The sequence below is a fragment of the Rhinopithecus bieti genome, unplaced genomic scaffold (assembly GCF_001698545.2).
Source record: "Rhinopithecus bieti isolate Rb0 unplaced genomic scaffold, ASM169854v2 scaffold_12155, whole genome shotgun sequence".
Taxonomy (NCBI): domain Eukaryota; kingdom Metazoa; phylum Chordata; class Mammalia; order Primates; family Cercopithecidae; genus Rhinopithecus; species Rhinopithecus bieti.
Window position 1 is genome coordinate 1424470 of NW_016807423.1, and position 15851 is coordinate 1440320.

At 48.8% G+C, this 15851-nt stretch overlaps 2 protein-coding genes across 3 annotated transcripts in view; one reads left to right on the forward strand and one right to left on the reverse strand.

The window, feature by feature from the left end:
* The window catches only part of MMACHC (metabolism of cobalamin associated C), a 10014-nt gene extending 696 nt beyond the window's left edge, over positions 1-9318 (reverse strand). Inside the window, exons 1-3 of the mRNA XM_017881795.1 lie at positions 8963-9318; positions 1397-1591; positions 592-744 (exon numbers count right to left, since the gene is read on the reverse strand). Of these exons, the coding sequence (XP_017737284.1) occupies positions 592-744; positions 1397-1591; positions 8963-9043 (429 nt within the window). The 5' untranslated portion in view covers positions 9044-9318. The remainder of the gene's footprint in view (positions 1-591; positions 745-1396; positions 1592-8962) is intronic.
* CCDC163 (CCDC163 homolog) lies at positions 9234-13533 on the forward strand. Of its 2 annotated transcripts, XM_017881796.1 has the most exons (5): positions 9292-9838; positions 9927-9960; positions 11897-12138; positions 12768-12883; positions 13135-13533. In XM_017881796.1, exons 3-5 carry the CDS (start codon positions 11951-11953, stop codon positions 13251-13253), a joined length of 423 nt encoding a protein of 140 aa, XP_017737285.1. In that variant the 5' UTR covers positions 9292-9838; positions 9927-9960; positions 11897-11950; the 3' UTR covers positions 13254-13533. The 2 variants fall into 2 exon arrangements, with proteins under 2 accessions (XP_017737286.1, XP_017737285.1); XM_017881797.1 differs by lacking the exon at positions 11897-12138 and having other exon boundaries at positions 9234-9838.
* Positions 13534-15851: the final 2318 nt, after the last annotated feature.

Sequence of the window (15851 nt, forward strand, 5' to 3'; positions counted from 1 at the left end):
GAAGGAGTCTCGCTCTGTCACCCAGGCTGGAGTGCAGTGGCCAGATCTCAGCTCACTGCAAACTCCGCCTCCCGGGTTTACGCCATTCTCCTGCTTCAGCCTCCCGAGTAGCTGGGACTACAGGCGCCCGCCACCTCGCCCGGCTAGTTTTTTTGTATTTTTTTAGTAGAGACGGGGGTTTCACCGTGTTAGCCAGGATGGTCTCGATCTCCTGACCTCGTGATCCGCCCGCCTCGGCCTCCCAAAGTGCTGGGATTACAGGCTTGAGCCACCGCGCCCGGCCGGCGGCAAACCCTTTCATAAACTATTCTGAGCACAAGGAAGGTCTTGGGCTTCCCAGTCTCACCACTATTCGGAACACGGCTGTGCCCCCTCTATCCTAAGATGGTTCTGCAGACTAGGTTTTCTGATCTCACAAGTTCCCAGTCAGACAATCACATGTGACAGGACTGCCCCCCTGTCCAGGACAAAGCTTATTTGTTCTGGGTTGTGTCAAACAAATCCATCCAGGGAAGGCTGAGGAATGTGGGACCTGGTAGGGAGAGGCCTTTACCAGTCTGTCTCAGTCTCTATTTACATTTTCCCTCTCACCTGGTTCCCCCATGGGTCAGCCTCCACATCTTGTCGTTGGTAGTAGTAAGCAGCCCCTGCCACATGGGCTGCTGTCTGGGCCAGGATCTTAGGGCGTCGGTTGGGGTGCACTTCGTAGTCAGCAATGACTTCTATCTGCAGCTCTGGGAGGCTCTGGAACAGTGGACAAGATACAGGTACTGTCAGCATGAGGGGAGTTATGACCTTATCCTAGGGAGCCCTAGTTTGTTTGTGAACATGGTCCTGTCCTCAGAAAGGAAAACATGACCTTAACTTGGGAGGCTCCAGTGTGGACATAGTTATAGTTATTTCCAGAAGTGCCCATGTTTGAAGGGAAATACCCAAGTCCTGGTGTGGAGGAAGGCATGGCCAGCTTTGGGGAGATCCAGTGGGTGTGTACATAGTTATGTGTATATGTGAGTGTGTGTTGGGAGAATATTGTTCTGTCCTCAAAAGGACAGCATAAAGCTTGCAGGTCTAGGGCAAAGCAACACCTGGGGAATGTTGGACTCATTCCTATTCCACTTGGAGGTCAAGGAAAAGCTGGTCTGAGGTTCATATAGTTGCCCATCAGTGTAGGGTGAGAGAGACTGATTACACACTGGGGTACTGGTAGAGGAGGGTGGTGGAACTTGGGTGTGTGAGAAGGCAGAATGAGGAAAGATCACAGAATGTCAAGCCTGACTTTAGGACATTATTTCACCTTTGAAGTGGCTCCTAGCCCTAGGTCTAGATCCTGCATTGAGCCTGGAGGAACTGGAGGCAGCTGTGGCTTTGGGAGATGGGGGAAAACAGCCTTCCTCACCTCTCTAACACGGCCCAGATGGTAGGCCACACACTGGTCCACTGGGTCGGTCAGCATTCGGAGGTGGCAGCTCTGCAAGAAGGGCTTGAGGGCCTGATCAAACATGGCAGGTGTGCTGAGTACCAGGAAGGCCAGGGTAGGTCCTGGCAGCAGTAGGTGGAAGGCTGGAGGCAAGAGTTCATTGTACCATGCCACCTGAAACAGAAAGTTCAGGCCAGGCTGGAGAGGGCCAGTCTAGGCCTTAGCCTGGCCCACACCTTAACCTTCAGGCCTCCCACTTTTGCCCCAGCCTCCAGCTCACTCATTCAGTGAATTTTCACTGATGCTATGTGATTTATTTTTACGAGCAATTCAACTGAATTTGACAGGGAATTAATTATTTTTTGAGACAGAGTCTTGCTCTGTCACCCACGCTGGAGTGCAGTGACATGATCTTGGCCCACTGCAACTTCGGCCTCTCAGATTTCAAGTGATTCTCGTGCCTCAGCCTCCCGAACAGCTGGGATTACAGACGTGCACCACCATGCCTAGCTATTTTTTGTATTTTTAGTAGAGACGGCGTTTCGCCATGTTGGCCAGGTTGGTCTCGAACTCTTGGCCTCACTAGGACCCACCTGCCTCGGCCTTCCAAAGTGCTGGGATTATATAGGCGTGAGCCACCGAGCCTGGCCCAGGGAATTATTTATTTATTTATTGAAGGACTGACTGATAACAAATAATTCAGGCCTCATCCAACTGCAAATGAACCAATGAAAATGAAAAACCCTGCTGGGCGTGGTGGCTCACAGCTATAATCCCAGCACTTTGGGAGGCTGGGGCAGGTGGATCACCTGAGGTCTGGAGTTTGAGACCAGCCTGGCCAACATGGTGAAACCCCGCCTCTACTAGAAATACAAAAATTAGACAAGCATGGTGGCACTCGCCTGTAATCCCAGCTACTCAGGAGGCTGAGGCAGGAGAATCGCTTGAACCTGGGAGGCAGAGGTTGCAGTGAGACAAGATCGTGCCACTGCCCTCCATCCTGGGCGACAGAGTGAGACCCCGCCTCAAATAATAATAATAATAAAAGAAAATGAAAACCCAGGAATGAGGCCCCACAGAGCAGAGTTCCTAAATCCACAACTGACTGAGGTGCATGAGGGCACAGGAACAGTCAAAGTGGCTGTCAATGCACTTGTCCTCCAAGTTCAACACCTTGAAGGTATTCTAAGACAAAAGCAAGACTGGAGATTTCTCAAAGCAGAATCAACATATGTTGCTATAACAGTTGTTCAGAAAAATATTGTTAATCTGGAGAAGCATGTTGCTGCAGCCGAGCCTGAGAGGGAGAAAACCACCTGAACCCTCAATGCTGTTTATGCCACAGCCCAACTCATCCTCAAATGACACAAAACGATGTGGTTCCACCAGTCTCTTCCCAACCAGCACTTCTTTACCCTTTTGATATGTCGCCAGGGGAAACTATCAGCAGCAGCAAGCTATGTCTCCGTTGAAGGTCAAGGGGTTATAATAGATGAAAACTTCACTATGTCCAGAGCATCTCCATATAGACAGATCAAAGACAACACCATAGTTCCAGGCTATATAACCCTAACTCTAGAGATGAATTTGGAGAGAACAGGCAGTTTCTTTCCTTTTTTTTTTTTTGAGACGGAGTCTCGCTCTGTTGCCCAGGCTGGAGTGCAGTGGCGTGATCTTGGCTCCCTGCAACCTCCGCCTCCCAGGTTCAAGTGATTCTCCTGCCTCAGTCTCCGGAGTAGCTGGGACTACAGGCGCGTGCCACTATGCCCAGCTAATTTTTGTATTTTTAAGAGAGACAGGGTTTCACCATGTTGGCCAGGATGGTCTTGATCTCCTGACCTCATGATCCACCTGCATTGGCCTCCCAAAGTGCTGGGATGACAAGCATGAGGCACTGCACCCAGCCTAGGCAGTTTCTTAAAATATTGTTTTTAGGCTGGGCATGGTGGCTCACACCTGCAATCCCAGCACTTTGGGAGGCTGAGGCAGGAGGACTGCTTGGGGCCAAGAGTTTGAGACCAGCCTGGGCAATAGAGCAAGAACCTGTCTTTATTTTTTTATTTTAATTAATTTTTTTTTTTTGAGATGGAGTCTCACTCTGTTGCCAGGCTGGAGTGCACTGGTGCAGCGTTGGCTCATTGCAACCTCCACCTCCCAGGATTCAAGTGATTCTCCAGTCTCAGCCTCCTGAGTTGCTGGGACTATAGGCGTGCGCCACTACGCCCAGCTAATTTTTGTTTTTTTTAGTAGAGATGGGGTTTCACCATGTTGGCCAGGATGGTCTCGATCGCTTGACCTCATGATCCACCTGCATCGGCCTGCCAAAGTGCTGGGATTATAGGCGTGAGTCACCGCGCCCGGCGAGAACCTGTCTTTAAAAACAAAACAAAGCCCCCCACCCTTTTAAAAAAATGTATACAGTCTCACTGTCACCCAGGGGCTAGGGTGCAGTGGCATGATGTTGGCTCATTGCAACCTCTGCCTCCTCGGTTCAAGTGATTCTTGTGCCTCAGCCTCCCAAGTAGCTGGGATTATGGGCGTGTGCTACCAGGCCTAGCTAATTTTTTGTATTTTTAGTCGAGACAGGGCTTCGCCATGTTGGCCAAGCTGGTCTCGAACTCCTGGCCTCAACTGATCTGCCCACCTTGGCCTCCCAAAGTGCTAGGATTACAGGCGTGAGCTTCCATGCCAGGCCAAAAAAACCATTTTTATCAGCTGATGAACTGACGCTGACAAACAGGCTAGAAATATACTTAACCTCTGACTTGAGCCCATCAGGGGTTTTCCTGCTTTTTTTTTTTTTTTTTTTTTTTTGAGACAGTCTTGCTCTGTCACCTAGGCTAGAGTGCAGTGAGGTGATCACAGCTCACTGCAGCCTCAACCTCCCTCCCTCAGGCAATCATCCCACCTCAGCCTCCCGAGTGGCTGGGACCACAGGTGTGAACCACCACACCCGGCTGGCTAATTAAAACAAAAAAATAATTTGTTATAGAAACAGGGTCTCCCTATGTTGCCCAGGATGGGATTTTCCTGCTTTTGACAGACTTTCTTGTTACCACGCTCAACACCCCTAACAGGAATCTTGTATTTGTTTTTTTTTTTTTGAGATGGAATTTTGCTCTTGTTCCCCAGGCTGGAGTTTGTGGCGCGATCTTGGCTCACTGCAACCTCTGCCTCCTGGGTTCAAGATATGTCTGATCCAGTTTTGTTTTGTTTTTGAGATAGTCTTTCTCTTGCCCAGGTTGGAGTGCAGCAGTGCCATCTCAGCTCACTGAAACCTCCGCCTCCTAGGTTCAAGCGATTCTCCTGCCTCAGCCTCCTGAGTAGCTAGGATTACAGGTGTCTGACAGCACGCCTGGCTCATTTTCTGTATTTTTAGTTGAGACAGGGTTTCGTCATGTTGGTGAGGCTGGTCTTGAACTCCTGACCTCAGATGATCGACCCGCCTCCGACTTCCTAAAGTGCTGGGATTACAGGCGTGAGCCACCGTGACTGGCCAGCAAGCTTATGTTTTTGAGGTTGACCAATCAGCAAAGCAAATATGTGATTAATGTAAACTTTATTTTCAGTTTTAGAACACACAATATTTGCTTTTGTCCACTTGGCCTGGACATCCAAGAAATTGGATTCACCTATAACACACTGTCTACACCCACATTTATGCACTGAACATGGAGAAGAACTGTCACAAGAAGCCTGAACCAAAGACCTGTAACATAACCTGCAATGAACTTGCTAAATCACATAGTTGTGGAGGTTGCTGCTGTTCACACGAAGTGCTATGGATATACCTGCATCACTTACTGGGGATTTCTGACTCATAGTGCAGAACACTTGACACAGGTCTACACAGGCTACCTGGGGTTGTGCATTACTGGGACAGAGTGGGATGACCATTACTCGTTTGATTGTAGCTGGTTTTACTGCTGTAACAGATAAGTGAAGTCTGTGTCGGTGCTCAACTAATAATGTGACTGCTGTGGTTAGGTCTCTTCCCCCTCATATCTACTATAGGTTCATGTATTATATGACAGGGAACTTAGAATAGAGAGGCAGAAATCCCAGCTACTCAGGAGGCTGAGGCAGGAGAATTGCTTGAACCCAGGAGGCAGAGGTTGCAGTGAGCCGAGATGGCGCCATTGCACTCCAGCCAGGGCAACAGAGTGAGACTCCATCTCAAAAAAAAAAAAAAAAAAGGAAGAAAGGCAGAGAGTTATTGAGTTATTATTATTACTATTTTTGAGATGGAGTTTCGCTCTCTTGCCCAGGCTGGAGTGCAATGGTGCAATCTCGGCTCACCACAACCCCCACCTCCGGGGCTCAAACAATTCTCCTGCCTCAGCCTCCTGAGTAGCCGGGATTACAGGTGCACACCACCACGCCCAGCTAATTTTCTATTTTTAGTAGAGACGAGATTTCACCATGTTGGCCAGGCTGGTCTTCAACTCCTGACCTCCAGTAATTCACCCACCTTGGCCTCCCAAAGTGCTGGGATTACAGGTGAGAGCCACCACGCCTGGCCACAGAAAGTTCTAATAGGCAGAACCAACTAAGAACAGCAGAAATGACGGTACTATAGCTAGTACAATGACAGGGTCAGATGGGGTCCTCTGAAATTAGAAAAGGCTTCCTTGTGGCTGGGCACGGTGGCTCATGCCTGTAATCCCAGCATTTTGAGAGGCCAAGGCGGGCAGATCACCTGAGGTTGGGAGTTGAAGACCAGCCTGACCAACATGGAGAAATTCTGTCTCTACTAAAAAAAAATACAAAATTAGCTGGGCGTGTTGGTGCATGTCTGTAATCCCAGCTACTCTGGAGGCTGAGGCAGGAGAATCACTTGAACCTGGGAGGCAGAGGATGCGGTGAGCTGAGATCGCACCATTGCACTCCAGCCTCGGCAACAAGAGCAAAACTCTGTCTCAAAAAAAAAAAAAGAAAAGAAAAGAAAAGAAAAGAAAAGGCTTTCTTGGATGCTAAGTCTTGAAGGCTAGAAAGTCAACTGGTCAACTGTCAGGTTGATGTGGGGAGGAGAATCTGGTGTGCATTTATTTATTATTTATATTTCACCAAAAAAGGCATAAACTCACTGGTATGTATTTTAAAAAGAGGTCACAGACTGAGTGCGGTGACTCATGCCTGTAATACCAGTGCTTTGGGTGGCCAAAGCAGGAGGATCACTTGAGGCCAGGAATTCAAGACCAGCCAGGGCAACAAAGTGAGACACTGAGTATCGGTGCATGCCTGGAGTCAGTTACTTGGGAGACTGAAGTGGGAGGATCACTTGAGCCCAGGAGTTTGAGGCTGCAGTGAACTATGATTGCACCACTGCACTCCAGCCTGGAGGACAGAGTGAGACTTTGTCTCTAAATAAATAAAGAATAAAATAGGGCCGGGCGCAGTGGCTCAAGCCTGTAATCCCAGCACTTTGGGAGGCCGAGACGGGTGGATCATGAGGTCAGGAGATCGAGACCATCCTGGTCTACACGGTGAAACCCCGTCTCTACTAAAAAATACAAAAAACTAGCTGGGCGAGATGGCGGGCGCCTGTAGTCCCAGCTACTCGGGAGGCTGAGGCAGGAGAATTGCGTAAACCCAGGAGGCGGAGCTTGCAGTGAGCCGAGATCGCACCACTGCACTCCAGCCTGGGCGACAGAGCGAGACTCCGTCTCAAAAAAAAAAAAAAAGAATAAAATAAACAGAAGTCACAGCATAAGCAAACACACTGGCAGAAAATTCCTGGGCATATTTGAAAATTGTCTAGTTTGGTGGAAGTGAAGGGTCTGTAGAGGGAATCAGAGGGAGAGAAGGCTGGAGAGATCAATAGGAGTGAGATTTTGATTGGCTTTGAATAACAATTTAAAGAATATGGATTTAATTTGGTGACAGTGAAGAGCCACTGATGATTTAAGAAGTAAACTAGCATGATCAGTTTTAGATCAAACTGGCTGCAGTGTGGAGGATGGACTGGAGGTAAAATGACAGCAATGAGGTTATTACAGTAATCCAAGTGAGAAATGGTGGCCTGGACCACAGCATAGACGGGTGGAATAGAAGGGAATGGACTTGGGAGATTCAGTAGACAGTCTTATAGGTCTTGTGGCTGATTGGATGTGAGGGTAGGGAGGTGAGAGGTAGGAGCCTAGGGTGACAGGCAGGGCTGCAGTTGGCTTTGTTCAGTACAAAAACTCCTAATACCCAGGTCTACTCAACTTGCCAGATAGGTATTTTCACTCTCCCACATACCTGCCATCCACTGAAACAGTGTCTCAAAGAGTTAAAGGTTGATCTACAACAAATAGCTTTTGTTTTCTCAAAAACCCAGTGTCATACTATTGGCTTCTAGCACATCAGGCATCAAGCCCTTTTACTTGGTAACACCACACCACTATCTCCACACTTTTACTCAAGCCTTTTCTGATATTTGGGATGTACATAACCCTCCTTCCTTCCAATCTATCTTTTCATATATAGCTCAATTCCATTTTTTCTGGCAAGACCAGTCTCAAGCTAGACCCAACCTACTTCTCCCTCTATATCCTCTCCCAGGTCTGCTGTGAGCCACTCGGTGGAAGGAATGGGAAGTGGGTAGTCTCTTAAGCAACAGGCAGAGGGCTCAAGCTGAGTTGATTTAGCTTTGTAACTTAACTGCTCAGTGCACAGGGCACTGATGTGGGGAAATGTAACTGTGTAAATGGGGGTCGGGGTGCGGTGCTGGGATTGCTGTGCCAGGCGAGTGTACAAAGTTTCATTACCCAGTCCAGCACTGATGACTGAAAATATCATGAATTATCCTTCTGTTGGTAGAGGGAACAAACCAGCCAATTGTTTGCCTGTTCATCACCAGGAATGCCCATCCCTCTTCAGCTGACCTAAATCATAGTTATGCAAACCTTCTAGGCTTTGACCTCTCCTAAATCCTTTAGAAAGTTCCAAGGTGACTCTGCCTCACAGGTCCCTTTCTTCTTGTAAATTATATAGGTGACAATCTGAGCCACACACGTTACAGGTCATATGGTGTCTCCTGTTAACCAATCCAGCATTATACTACATGGGGGTAGAAGGACAAACATGGGACAACTTTTTTTTTTTTTTTTTTTGAGACGAGTTTCGCTGGTTGCTCAGGCTGGAGTGCAATGGTGCAATCTCGGCTCACTGCAACCTCCGCCTCATGGGTTCAAGCGATTTTCCTGCCTCGGCCTCCCCAGTAGCTGCGATTACAGGCATGCACCAATACGCCCGGCTAATTTTGTATTTTTAGCAGAGATGGGGTTTCACCATGTTGGCCAGACTGGTCTCGAACTCCTCACCTCAGGTGATCCGCCTGCCTCAGCTTCCCAAAGTGCTGGGATTACAGGTGTGAGCCACCACGCCCGGACTCGACCACTATCTTTTTAACCCAAGCCCCCACTGAAACCCTGTCCCTGTTGTCACCTGGACACTGGGCTGCAGGAACCCAGGAGGAGCAGAGGCTCCCGAGGCCTCACGCCAGTTGCAACGAAGCCAATCATATATCTCGCCCTAGAGCAGCAGGAGGGATAAACTAACCTGGAAGGGGTAAACCTCGAAGCCAAAAGGACATAGCGTGTCCTCGATCTTCTGCTTCAGCTCTGCGACTTTCGGCTCCATGGCGCACGTTACACGCTGAGCTTGCCGGGGAATGAAGTCTCAAGGACAATTGTTACGTTTTGAGTCAACTTCGACTCCATTTCCCAGATAGGAAATGGGTAAAATAGCGGGACAGGATTGGCTATGCGCGATGCATCTTGGGATGCGTAGTTTGTTTGATTCCTGGAGACAGCTACACGGAATAAGGAAGACTCAGTTTCCCGGCAAGCTACACGGTGGGGGTGTGCACGTACGTGTCTCTTCCAGGGAAAGGTAGTTCCACCGCCTCCATCGCCAGTTGTGTTAGCGAGAGGCGAACTCAGTTTCCCAGGTGGCGCAGCGGCAGCCAGTCCAAAGTCGGACTTTCAAAACCAACCCGAAGTTTTGAACCCGGCGGCGGTAGTTGTCACTGACACAGGTTTGGCGTCGTGGCGCCAGTGTACTGCTTCTGGGGAGGTCTCGACCAGGTTCTGGCACCTTCAGCCCCCACCGATATCTGCGTATCATCAGGGTATCCCGCTTTCCCCCCAGTTTCCCAAGAGCGTCCTTCCTTTCCCTAGTCCCAGGATCGCAGTTTTGGTCTGATAGTGCATGCCCCTACTCCAAGTTGCATCCCCACTACCCTCTTTCCATCTAACGTGGTGGCTTTTCCTGGGCTGTACCTTGGGTATCCCCCGCTGAGAGAGTAAGCACAAGACACCAGGGAGCCAGACCCCTGCCGCTCCCCTGCCACAAGATATGAGTAGGAGCCTCAGCTGGTTTGAGCAGCCGGATGTGCTTCTCAACACTACTGATGGAAATGTGGCCCGGATTAAGGTGAGGGGTTGGTGGAAGTCCCCAGTTTGCGTGGGCAGGCTAAGGGACTCTCAGAGCTCATTGACCTGTGCAACTGTTTCTTTTGTAGCAGTGGCTGTATCCTCTTGGGGTCTCCACCTCAGGTAAGTAACTCTTTCTACTTCCAAGCCCTTTCTCTTTCTGTGCCTTCCTCCAGTGCCTGTATCATCCATTACTCCTTCCAAATTCCAACTCTGTCCTTTCCTGAACTCTGTTTCCCCACACAGACCCTGCACTTAACCCTTCCTTATTCCCTCAGCCGGGGACCTGGCTGGGACCTGGATTTCCTCTCATCACTTGCCTCTGCAGTCAGGAGTCCAAGCTTGACAGCCTTGGGCTTTAGAGACTCCCACAGTCCTACAAAGGCTGAGCTGCCCTGAGTCCTAGAGCCCATCCTCTCTCTGGGATGAGGTTACTATTCTTTGATCCCAGCTTCAATCTCAGGCTCAGGTGAGGCTTGGAATCCTTGGTGTGTATATGTGATGTTTGTGTGAGATGAGGATACTAGGGATTGGGAAAAGCTGTTATACAGTAGCTCATATGTTTTTTTCTGCCTGGGTAGGTGACTGAGGTACTAAGGTAGGCAGTGCAGTGCCTGCTAGAAGAGCAAGAGCAGGAGAAGTACCAGATCAGTATCTTGGAATGTATCTGGCCAGTTATTTTCTTCATATACACAGCTTCATACGTATGCACACAATTTTGCCACACACCTGTTGTGTGTGCACGTGTCTTGTTTTGCAAGTAGAGTATCTAGGGTCTTGTGAAACTCTTAGAGAGGATGATTCCCAACTTGTCCCACTACGGCATCACTAAGGTGGCTGCAGGGGGCCTCAAAGGGGAGGGCTCTTCTCCTGGAGGAATGCCTGGAGGAGCTGAGAAGGTAACTGCAGGGCCTTCGGAGCCAGGTGTGGGAGCAAGCCCAAGCCCAGATGCAAACAGGACCAGTACTGCATTCTTGCAGTACTACCAATGGCCTTCCTCAGGAACTGCAGACTGAATAAGTGATGGGCAAGCCCTTGCCTTCTTGAGGCCTTTGAACTTTTGGCATTCTGGGAGGCTGGTGGCCTTCTTACTCTGGATTTGTTGATTGACTCTAGAATAGCACTGCTGTCACTCCTACAGTGCTGTGGAAGGAGTCAGAGATTATGCAGAAGGAATTGAAGTTGCTGCAGTACCAGCTGAGTAAGTAAAAGGTTGGGGGTGAATATGTGTTTCCTTGTCCGCTTTTCTGGAAAGTCTTCTTCTTCTTCTTTTTTTTTTTTTTATGAGATGGAGTCTTGCTCTGTTGCCCAGGCTCACTCTGTTGCCCAGGCTCTGTTGCAATGGCGCAATCTTGGCTCACTGCAATCTCTGCCTCCCGGGTTCAAACGATTCTTCTGCTTCAGCCTCCTGAGTAGCTGGGATTACAGATGCCTGCCACCATGCCCGGCTACTTTTTTTCGTATTTTTAGTAGAGATGGGGTTTCACCATGTTGGTCAAGCTGGTCTCGAACTCCTGACCTCAAATGATCCACCTGCCTCAGCCTCCCAAAGTGCTAGGATTGCAGGTGTGGGCCACTGTACCCGGTCTGGAAAGTCTTCTTGCTCTCCCATTAAGTGGCCATGGCTCCAACTGCCTGAGCTACTGAGAAGTGTGGCCAAGTAGTTTGTTGCACTCTTTGCCTCTCATGGTGTGAGTTTAGTCTTTTCAGTCAGCTTGGAAGCTTCCCAATGGCTGAGCCAGAATGTTTCTGTCTCAGTTTTCGGCAGCAGGCTGGTCACAGGCAGGGAAGGAGAAGGAAAGAAGTTGGGGAACAGCCCCCTTACATTCTCTCTCATCTGCGGGCCAACGCCAGCAACTGCTGCTGTAACTGAGCTGGCTGAGGGATGACAGGCTCAGTTTGGCAGTTGGAAGGTAGGACTAGGTTCAGACTTCTCTCTGCATATTTCTCTGTGGAGGACCCTTCCTCTCTCTGTCTATGCTGTTCTGCAGGGAGGCCAGGATACCCTCTCCTGCCCCTGTCTCGATTAATCTCTTCCCTGTGGTGACTCTCTCTCCAGAGCTCTTCTTCCTAACCCTTCTGCTCCCGGCCATGAGAAACTGTCCTTGTCCACATGAGGGTTCCAAGTGTGCTGAAGAGGACAGTCATGGCGAGGGAGAGAGGGAGAGGTTTGGTTCCACCTGAGCCCATGATCTGGCAGATGTTGAAGCAGTTGCAATATGGCCAGGAAGGCAAGGTTCATACCCTGGAGGCTGCCAGGACAGAGGACCAAGATGCCTGGAGGGAACACAACCTCCTCAGGTCAGGGGGTGTGGGTGCTGTGCCAGTGGAGGGGAATTGTCTCACAGGTCAGACACTGGGGACCAAAGTTCAGCTATCCTAGATTTGGCATGGGCTGATGGGGGCAGTATGAGTATCTGGTTGTAGCCCATAAGGGCATTCTCTACTTGATATAGAGTCACTGAGGTACCTTTGTATGTTTGGATGTTAAAGAGGGAGGAGAGATTGGCAGGGCGCAGTGGCTCACGCCTATAATCCCAGCACTTTGGGAGGCCGAGGTTGGCAGATCACCTGAGATCAGGAGTTCAAGACCAGCCTGGCTAACATGGTGAAACCCCCTCTCTACTAAAAATACGAAAAGAAGTAGCCGGGCATGATGGCGGGCGCCTGTAATCCCAGCTACTTAGGAGGCTAAGGTGGGAGAATCGCTTGAACCCAGGAGTCGGAGGTTGCAGTGAGCCGAGATCATGCCATTGCACTCCAGCTTGGGTGACAGAGTGAGACTCCATCTCAAAAACAAAATAAAACAAAACAAAAAAAGAAGGAGGAGACCAGAGTCCTAGCCTCAGGAAGGAGGACAGTTCTGTGCCGGTAGGGCCCCCTTGACACATCATCATCATCTCTGTTTCTGGTTCTGTTCCCCTTTCCAGGACCTCCATACATGTTCTCCAATCTAAGCTGCCTCTGGCCACTACCATTACCATGTCTGTTTCTTCATTCAGTCTTCTGGACAGTAACAGTAGCTGGGAACTTTTATGGAAGCCAGGTGAGGATAAGGACAAGGATTTCCGTTTTGGGGGAGGCTAAATCTGAATGGTACCTGAATGCCAGCTGCCTAATTATTTAACGCTAGGTAGAATGGAGTCTCTGCCTTTCTGTGAATTCATTGATATCTGTTGCTATTTATCCTGTCAGTCCTGTATGTCCCTCTCTATTAGAAAGGCCTAGGGCCTAGTTCTGTGCATATCACAATGCTTGCTGATGACTTGTTTTCTCTTCCCTTTTCCTTCCTCTTAGATCCCCAGAGAAGCACCCTTTCTATACTGGAGCCCGGCAGCTTTCAGCTCCATGCCCACAGTCTTAAGCAAGAGGGCCTATTCCTTTGGGGCCTCAAGATGCTCCTGAATGACTTGTAAGGACTCGTTAAGAGTAGTGGGATGAAGGCTTCTTTGCCCACCCTCCCCCCCAAGGCCCTCTTTCTGGACTGCCTGCCTCTACCCTCTTGATGTAGCTATTATCTGTCCTCTCTACTGAGGCTTTTCACAGCTTGCCCATCCTTGTTGCCCAGCTTCAGTAAAATGGTTTAACTCTCCCTGATGTGTTTTCTGTGAGTCAGCACCCACATGGGATAGAATCAGCTGTACCTGTTTATCTTCCTGTTACTTGAAGTGCTTTCTATAACCTCTACCCCTGAAATCCAAGTTCATAGACATTTATAGCTATATCTTTTTTTTTTTTTTTTTTTTTTGAGATAGAGTCTTGTTCTGTTGCCCAGGCTAGAGTGCAGTGGTGCCATCTCAGCTCACTGCAACCTCCGCCTCCTAGGTTTAAGTGTTTCTTCTGCCTCAGCCTCCCAAGTAGCTGGGATTACAGGTGTACGCCATCACGCCTGGCTAATTTTTGTATTCTTAGTAGAGACGGGGTTTCACTATGTTGGCCAGTCTGGTCTTGAACTTCTGACCTCAAGTGATCTGCCCGCCTTGACCTCCCAAAGTGCTGGGATTACAGTTGTGAGCCACCGTGCCCAGCCTATAGCTGTACCTTCTGAGTGCAAGCTCAGTTGAACTTGAAAAGTAATGGGAGCTCCCATTCTGGTGAGGAGAATGAGGTAGGACACTGCGCTGGGGCAGTAGTGCTAGGGGGTGCAAAGGAGGATGAGATATTCTGATGGGACCTGGATCTGGACAGTAGGAGGCTACCTTTCCTCATCTCCAGCTTCTGGCATTTTTTTTTTTTTTTTTTTTTTGAGACAAGGTCTTATTCTGTTGCCCAGGCTGGAGTGCAGTGGCATGATCTTGGCTCACTGAAGCTTCTGCCTCCTGGGCTAAAGCAATCCTCCCACCTTAGCCTCCCAAGTAATAATATATGGGACTATAGGCACACGCTATCATGCCTGGCTAAGTTTTAAATATTTTTTGTAGAGACAGGGTTTCACCATGTTGCCATGGTGCAACTGATGCACCAACTTCAGGCTCCCAAAGTGTTCGGATTACAGGTGTGAGCTCCTACCGTGCCTAGCCCCAGCTCCTGCTGTTTGAGGCTCTCTTTGGCATCTCCACACATCATCCTTAGCAGCCCAGATTGCATTTCTGTAGCAGCCTGTTCCCTGGTCTCTTCTTTCGCTCTCTCTGCCTCTAATACAGTGGCTTTAAGAATTTTTTGGCTGTGACTTCCAGTAAGAAATACAATTTACATTGTGACCTAGTAAATATGTGTGTAGATTTATTAACTGAAACAAAAATGTTATGATTTAATTTTTATCCTTAGTAGGAGTGATATACAGATATTTTCTATTCTATTTCATTAAAAAATGCCTTGTGACTCATGATCCTAATCCTTTCACTACTTGGACATCACGGAACATGAACTGCATGGGTCCACTTTTTTTTTCTTTTGAGATGGAGTTGTACTCTGTTACCCAGGCCGGAATGCAGTGGCGAGATCACAGCTCACTGCAGCCTCAACTTCCCGAGCTCAAGTGATCCTCCCACCTCAGCCTCCCATGTAGCTGGGACCACAGGCATGCGCCACCACACCCGGCTAATTTTTTGTTCTTTTTGTAAAGATAGGGTTTCACCATCTTGCCCAGGCTGGTCTCGAACTCCTGGGCTCAAGTGATGCTCCTGCCTCAGCTTCCCTAGTAGCTAGTACTACAGGCATGTGATACGACACCCAGCTAATTAAAAAAAGATTTTTGTTTGTAGAGATGTGTGTCACTATGTTGCCCAGGCTGGTCTCAAACCCTTGGGCTCAAGAGATCCTCCTACCTCAGTTTCCCAAAGCCCTTGGGATTACAGGTCTGAGCCCACACACCCAACCTCAACAGAAATATTAAACAGCAATATGGAAAATTGTTATTTGAGCTGTCACCAGGTGGCAGCACATGATTTGTTGCCAGAAGAATGGTACCAAAAAGCCTTTGGTCAGGGGAACTGGGCTGGGGTGATCTCTCTTCTACCTTCAGAGATCCTGTGAGCTACCAATTAATCTTCCTAAAACACTGCCCTGTTTAGTTTATGGTCCTGCTCAAGAATAGTGCTCACAGCATAAAAAAGGACAAATTTGAATATTGGCATTTAAACCCAACCCACATGCAGCCTCTTCTTTCTCCAATTATCTCCTACCACATTTCTTTCTTTATTTTTATATATTTTTTGGGACAGGGTCCTGCTCTGTTGTCCAGGCTGGAGTGCAGTGTCACCATCCATAGCTCACTGTAGCCTTGACCTCTAGGCTCAGGTGATCTTCTGGCCTTAGCCTCCCATGTAGCTAGGACCACAGGTACATGCCACCATTCTGGACTATATATATTTTTTTCTGTACAGACAGGGTCACGTTATGTTGCCCAGGCTGGTCTCGAACTCCTGGCTTCAAGTGATCCACCTTGGCCTCCCAAAGTGCTGGGATTACAGAAGTGAATCACCATGCCTGGCCATCTTTCTTTCTTTCTTTCTTTCTTTCTTTCTTTCTTTCTTTCTTTCTTTCTTTCTTTCTTTCTTTCTTTCTTTCTTTCT

Excerpts from the sequence above, each read along its gene's own strand:
- CCDC163 (XM_017881796.1), top strand. The coding sequence starts at position 11,951 with ATGAGGGTTCCAAGTGTGCTGAAGAGGACAGTCATGGCGAGGGAGAGA. Across the intron at positions 12,139-12,767 it reads AGGGAACACAACCTCCTCAG|GACCTCCATACATGTTCTCC; the intron begins GTCAGGGGGTGT and ends TCCCCTTTCCAG. Across the intron at positions 12,884-13,134 it reads GGAACTTTTATGGAAGCCAG|ATCCCCAGAGAAGCACCCTT; the intron begins GTGAGGATAAGG and ends CCTTCCTCTTAG.